Source organism: Guillardia theta, assembly GCF_000315625.1.
Source record: "Guillardia theta CCMP2712 unplaced genomic scaffold GUITHscaffold_467, whole genome shotgun sequence".
In the NCBI taxonomy this organism is placed as follows: domain Eukaryota; class Cryptophyceae; order Pyrenomonadales; family Geminigeraceae; genus Guillardia; species Guillardia theta.
In genome coordinates, this window is record NW_005434223.1 from 1 (window position 1) to 6,901 (window position 6,901).

The window sequence follows — 6,901 nt, forward strand, 5'->3', positions numbered from 1 at the left end:
AGTGCATCGTGATGGACAAGCTTCCCTGTCCTGTCGAACCCGATTCATAGTATACGCTTCCCTCTCCTCCCCTCCCGCCCCTCCCTCCTCTTCCTGGGTTCCCATGCCTCCCCTCCTGCCCCGGAGCGCCTCCCGACACATCCACCTTGACCAGCATCAGCAGCGCAGGATCGTTGGTGTTGATCTTCACCCTCGACGAGTTTCCTCCGTTCCCGCCGCATCCTCCCCTCCCTGGATTTCCTCCGTCCCCTCCGTCTCCTCCGTCCCCTCCACTCGTACTCTGCTCTCCTCGCCCTCCGTCTCCTCCGTTACCTCCGTCGCCTCCGCTGCCTCCCCTCCCTCCCTGTCCTCCGCTCCCTCCTCTAGCGTTGACATACAGGATGCCCTCGGGGTACGGCAGCTCCACCTCCTTCATCACCTTCCCCTTGGGTCCGGAGTGCTCGATACGGTACGTGCGCGTTCGGGCCTCCAGGTCCTCCCTCACAAACTCCAGCATCACCTCGAAGTCCATCAGGTCCAGCCCGTTCGCCCCGTCCAGTCCGCTCTGCCCGTCTCCTCCGTCCTGCCCTGGCTCGCCGTTCCTGGTCGGCTCTCCCATCTGACCGCACGTGCCCGCAAAGTTCTCCCCGTCCTCCCCCTGCTGGCCCTGCTGGCCCTCGAGGTTGGGACGTTTCAAGGAGATGAACTCAGAGAGAGAGATGTTGCCGTCTTGGTTGAAGTCATAGGCAAAGAACAGATCTTCTACCTCCTCCACGCTCATGTTCTTGCTGTGTTGTAGACCCGTCTTCAGCTCCAGGATGCTCAGGTATCCGTTCCTGTTTGTGTCCATCCGCTTGAACTCGCTCTGCAGCTGTCGCTCGTCCATCCCGATCCCATCCTGGTGGAGGGTGAGGATGGCGACGTCGGACGTGCAGTCGATGTAGTGAGTCGCTTCCTTGGTGAGCAGCTCAGCCTCTCGCTTCGAGCTCCACTTGGGCTGAACCCCTCCGCTCCTCGCCGCTATCGACATGACGGCCTGCAGCGTCTGCGCTGCTGCTTTCTTGGACTCCACGTTGCCCTCAGCGATCATGTACTGGGTCTTCTGGTGAGCAAGCATGTCTTCTTCGTGATGTACGTCGCTCTTCCTGTCCATGTCGTGCAGCTTGTCCTGGATCGCACTGACCGCTGCGGTGACTTGCTCCATGTGCTCTAAGAATGCGATGGTGAGCAGACATGGCAAGACAAGACAAGAAGCTTACTCATCATCGCCTCGCTCATCGATCCGATCTCTTCCTTCATCTCATTCGCCATCTTACATCCTGATCGCTCTGCAATCTCCACCAGCACTTTCGCATCTATCTGCGCTGGCTCCTTGCAACCTGCTGGGACTCCTTTCTCCAGCATCGCCATCATTCGCACAAGCTTCTCGTCCATCTGCAGGCTGAGCTCGAGCTGCAAACACACGCTCATCAATCGAAGCCCTTCGAATCATCATCATCATCATCATCATCAGCAGCAGCAGCAGCAGCAGCATCAACACCATCATCAACAACACCGTCTCCATCATCAACAACAACACCATCACCACCATCATCATCACCATCATCATCATCATCTCCATCAGCAGCATTCGTTTTGTCTACCGACCTGCTCGTTGGCGACGGCGAGATGGAGGGCTTGGGTGGCGTCAGTGATCTGCTTGTCGAGCTGCTGCAGAGTCTTTCTGTCGGCGGAGTAGGTGAAGAGCGACTTCATGAAACCTCGTCTCGTGATCCGCGAGATGTACTCGAACGCCTCCTTGAGAACCTCCAGCAGAGGCTCCAGCACAGACGCGCTGTCCTTGGCTCCTTTCTGCTGCAGGTTCGCGCTCAGTCGCTTCATCGTCGCTGAGATGCCATCGACTCGCTCCCGCATGAAGTCCGCCTGCTCTCGGTTGTACTTGGCCTGCTTGCAAGCGCTCGAGACCCCCACCAGGATCAGCCCGACCGGTGCCAACATCGGGCATGCGTACGCGACGTCTCCCAGCACCCCGAAGGCTCCGACGACACTGTCAAGGCTGAAGGGGATCTGAACTTCACCCAGCATCCCCGCGACCTTCACCAGCTCCCTCCCGACCGCCTCCTGCACCTCCTGGCAATCCGAGCTCTGACAGAAGCTTCTCAGCTGCTCCTCCACGGCGAGGGAGACCACCGCCCCGCCCATCGCGCTGACTGCCGCCTTCGCTTCCTCCGACTGAAGGTCGACCCCTGTCTTGTCCTTGACCTGATCTACGATCGTCTGACCGACGTCTCCGGCCTTGTTGCGTAGATCGTCAGACTGAAGGTCGACCCCTGTCTTGTCCTTGACCTGATCTACGATCGTCTGACCGACGTCTCCGGCCTTGTTGCGTAGATCGTCAGACTGCAGGTCGACCCCTGTCTTGTCCTTGACCTGATCTACGATCGTCTGACCGATGCCTCCGGCCTTGTTGCGTAGATCGTCAGACTGCAGGTCGACCCCTGTCTTGTCCTTGACCTGATCTACGATCGTCTGACCGATGTCTCCGGCCTTGTTGCGTAGATCGTCAGACTGCAGGTCGACCCCTGTCTTGTCCTTGACCTGATCTACGATCGTCTTACCGACGTCTCCGGCCTTGTTGCGTAGATCGTCAGACTGCAGGTCGACCCCTGTCTTGTCCTTGACCTGATCTACGATCGTCTTACCGATGTCTCCGGCCTTGTTGCGTAGATCGTCAGACTGCAGGTCGACCCCTGTCTTGTCCTTGACCTGATCTACGATCGTCTTACCGATGTCTCCGGCCTTGTTGCGTAGATCGTCAGACTGCAGGTCGACCCCTGTCTTGTCCTTGACCTGATCTACGATCGTCTTACCGATGTCTCCGGCCTTTGCGCTCTCAGCATTGTTGTTTGCAAGGATTTCATTCACACGCTCTGACACATCCTTCATTTCCTGCGACGCCATCGCCTCGTTGGATTGCGAGTAAGCCTCCTGCAAGTCTTGAATGCCTTGCTCTGTGCTGTTTGGCTCCTCTATGGCTGTGCGAGCTTTTGCTCGTTGATTCGACATTTGAACAGATGTCTCGATGAGTGATTTCGGGAGTTTGAAGCTGATCTTTAACGATCAAGGGAAAGCGAGAGCGAGAGTGAAAGAAAGAGCGAGAAGTTCTTGATGGGAGATAAAATAGCTCCCTGATGGCATTCACAACTTGGTACCTAACATTATGGTATGATCAGTGATGTATCATGTAGGCGTGATAAACACACACTATTTGTTTTTTATCTTTCTTTTTCTGTTGTGGTCTGCGTCTATTTCCTTTTCTACAACGATTATTCCGTGAAGTTTTATCCTCCTCTTCCTCCTCTCGTCCTACCTCTCCGCTCCTCTCGTCCTAGCTCTCCGCTTCCTCCCTCTCCTCCTCTCGTCCTAGCTCTCCGCTCCCTCCCTCTCCTCCTCTCGTCCTACCTCGCTGCTCCCTCCTCTCCCCCCTCCTCTTCATCTTTCATTTTCGTGGTTTCACTGTTTTGCCCTCGGACCCCTACAATCATAGGAGTAAGACGAGCCGGAGTGATTAAGGGGGTAGGGGTCATCTGAATAGGGGTCTGTTGAACCATTTCAGAGTCAATATTATACAGGGTAGGGTAGATCACATGGTCTTTTGATGGGGTGGGTTGTCAGTTCATGGGCGGAACAGAGGGTCGCTACTCGGATTCGTTTTGACGACTTATGGAGGGGTAGGGGTGGTGAAAACGCTGAAAAAGAAATGATTCGGTGGGGGTCCATTCATGATAATTAGGGGGTAGGGGTAGCAACTGTAAAGGACGTCCCCTGTTAGGCTGACATGGTCAAAGTGTCAGCAGTCGGCAGGATCTTTGCTCCGGGCCGGGGCCCCCGCACCGGCGGCTGAGTCCGGGCGGCCCGGGCCCGGGCCGGGCTAATAAGAATGTAAGTGAAGGTATCAGTTAAGTTTTGGGGACAGCAGCATCCGGGCCCGGGGCCGGATAAGGGTTGACAGGGCCTTATCCGGCCCACTGCCGCTGAGCCGAGCGGATCAGTCAACAATGAAGAGAATAATGATAAGGAAGGTTGAAGGGTTGGCTCAGTGGTTCGAGTCTGTTTTGACTGTCAGTGTACTATAATCATCTGGCCGGCCGCCGCCCGGCCCGGGCCGCCCGTGCCAGCCGGGCAGGCCCGTGAATCTCCCGGCCGCGAGCCCCGGGCCCGGAAAGACTATTAGAGCTGGTACCTGAGCACTCGGATCCTGCTGATGGCCTGCTGGACCTCCTTGTCCAGCTCTACTATGCGAGTTCTTCCCCCTTTCTCCTCCACCTTCAGCTTCCCCCCATCGTACTTCCCCGTCGCTGCCTCGGCGATAGCTCTCCTCAGCTCTTCCCCTTCTCCCCTGCCACAGGCAACGTCTCAGTTCCTCTTCGTCCTCCTCCTCTTCCTCCTCCTCAGCTCCTCCTCTTCCTCCTCCTATCCTCTTCCTCCTCCTCCTCCTCCTCCTCAGCTTCCTCCTCCTCCTCCTCCTCCTCCTCCTTCTTGACCTCGCTTGGAAGAAGCGGCTGAAAGTCGCGCCGTCCCTCGAGTGGACGTCCACGTAGGAGGATCGCTCAACCACCAGCCCTTCCTCATCCTCGCGCAGCTTCTCCACCGCCTCGCTCATCCTCTCCCCATCCTTCGCCTCCCCTACCGCCTCCCCCAGACTGGCGCGCAGACACTCTCCTGCTACCTCCTCCCCGCTGATCCTGAGGTACACGTGGTAGGTGTCGTAGAGGAGCACCTTCACGCTCGCAGGCCGTGCATGCATCCTCTTCATCGGGCTGGAGGTCCGGAGAGAGTCGAAGCTCACGGGAACCTCGAACCAAGACAGCTTCACCAGGTCTCCCTTGCCCGCTCCTCCTGCTCCTGCTCCTGCTCCTGCTCCTGCTCCTGCTCCTCTCCCTTGCTCCCCATTGCTGAGTCCCACGTAGCCTGACTCAGCATCGGAGAGTCGCCTAGGTGAGGGTGTGCTGGACTCCTCCAGCTGCAGCAGCGCCGAGCTGGGGGAGTACCGAGGGAACGACAGGTTCCTCTGCTTCAGCGCCGGCTTCGGCCTCTTCAGCTCTGTGAAGCTCTGGAGCTTTGGTTCCTCCCTCCCCTCCTGCCTGCCGACCACGATGACGTCGGAGTCCGACATCCTTCCTGCCCCCTTCTGCCCCTCCTCTCCTCCCCTCGACCCCCTGCTCCCTGTCCTCCTGGGCACTTCCCCTGCCTGTTTGCTTAGGACAGCGATCTGTTCCGCCATCTTCGCCAACGTCTCCTGCTGCTGCGACAGCGCCTGCTGCATCTTTTCCAGAGCGTCTGAGAGCTGGAAGGAGGAAGGAGCTTGCGAGGTAGCTGCAGGAGAGCTGCAAGCGAGCTTGCCAACAACTCCCTCCAGGCGCTCGATGCTGGCGGCAAGGGTCTCCATGCTCACAACCTTGGGCTGTCGGAAGGAGGACGGCAGTCCCATCGCCTGCTTCCACTGAACGAAGGCGTTGAAGAGCGAGGAGTTGAAGAGCTTGCGAAGTATCTCCCTCCTGGACTTCTTGGGGAGGTTCTTCTTTGACTTGAAGATCGGGTTGTGGATCTTGTCGACTGAGAACAGAAGCGACTTGATAGCGAACAGCATGTCGTAGTTGAACTCCTGCGCCTCATTCTTGATCGCTACCGCTACCTGCTCCCGTGGTCAGCAGCCTCCCCCCTCCGCTCCCGTCCCCTCTGATCCTCTGTTAACTTCAGGTCTCCTTAGCTTTCTCTTCCCCCGGCCTGTCCTCACCTGCCCGCTTCCCCCTGTTCTGCTCTGCTCTGCTTTCCTGACTTCTCCCTTCCTCTCCTCTCCTCTCCTCTCCTCGTCTCTCTCCTCTCTCCCCTCCACTCCTCTCTCCTGTCCTGTCCTGTCCTCTCCCCTCCCCTCCTCTTCACCCCTCCTCTGCTCTTCACCTTTCGATGCACATAGTTGGTCATCTGCGTCAGGATCATCGTTTCAAACTCCTCGGGCCCGAGCTCTCCCTGTGAGTTGAGCAGCTGCCGCGAGTCTGTGATGGCGTCGAACTCTTCCTCCGTCAGTTTCACGGGAGGGATCAAGTTCAGCTTCTGCCAAGCAGCAATGAGCTCCTCGTCCTCGTCCTCGTCCTCGTCCTCGTCCTCGTCCTTTTCCTTCTCCTTCGTCCTCCTTGTCCTCGTCCTTTTCCTTCTCCTTCGTCCTCCTTGTCCTTGTCATAGTCCTTGTCCTCGTCCTCCTCTTGCTCACTGCTCCTCCTCGTCCTCCTCGTCCTCCTCGTCCTCCTCGTCCTCCTCTCTCCCCCGCGTCCTTATCCTCCTCTTCTCTTTCCTGGTCCTCTTTCTCTCCCATTCTTCTTCTCCTCCTCCTCGCCTCCTCACCTTCAGACCAAAGTTCAACTCTTCCAGATTCACCGAGCCAGATTCATCGAGATCCATCTTCTGCTCCCCTGAGTCAGTACCCAGCAGGTACCCACCAGCTCTAGAGCTGCCGACAGCCCCCCAGCAGGTACCCACCAGCTCTAGAGCTGCCGACAGTACCCAGCAGGTACCCACCAGCTCTAGAGCTGCCGACAGTACCCAGCAGGTACCCACCAGCTCTAGAGCTATCTTACGGCTTCTCACCTGGTACAGCTGGAAGATCTTCAGCGAGAGCTCCTCGAGGGTCGAAAAGTCCATCAGGCTTGTCACCAGCGGGTCCAGAGGCCCTCGAGCCCTGAAGGACTTGACAAGCCCCATCTGCCAGCGACTTCAGCCAGAGCGCTGCTACTGCTGCTGCTACTGCTGCTGCTACTGCTGCTGCTGCTGCCGCTGCTGCTGCTGCTGCTGCTGCTGCCGCTGCTGCCGCTGCTGCTGCTCTTCGTCCCGTCCTTCGTCCCGTCTTCGTCCTTCGTCCTCTCGT

General features: G+C 58.0%; 2 protein-coding genes across 2 annotated transcripts; both read right to left on the minus strand.

The window, feature by feature from the left end:
* Positions 1–39: 39 nt before the first annotated feature.
* On the minus strand, positions 40–3,045 carry GUITHDRAFT_122813 (hypothetical protein; the record flags this gene model as incomplete). The annotated part of the gene is made up of 3 exons (XM_005817906.1): positions 40–1,188; positions 1,239–1,460; positions 1,623–3,045. Coding segments are annotated over 3 exons (2,794 nt in total), but the record flags the coding sequence as incomplete, so codon positions are not given.
* Positions 3,046–4,209: 1,164 nt separating this feature from the next.
* Positions 4,210–6,738, minus strand: GUITHDRAFT_149578 (hypothetical protein; the record flags this gene model as incomplete). Its single annotated transcript, XM_005817907.1, has 4 exons — positions 4,210–4,378; positions 4,524–5,674; positions 5,941–6,093; positions 6,382–6,738. 4 exons carry the CDS (start codon positions 6,736–6,738, stop codon positions 4,210–4,212), a joined length of 1,830 nt encoding a protein of 609 aa, XP_005817964.1.
* Between the last annotated feature and the right edge of the window lie 163 nt (positions 6,739–6,901).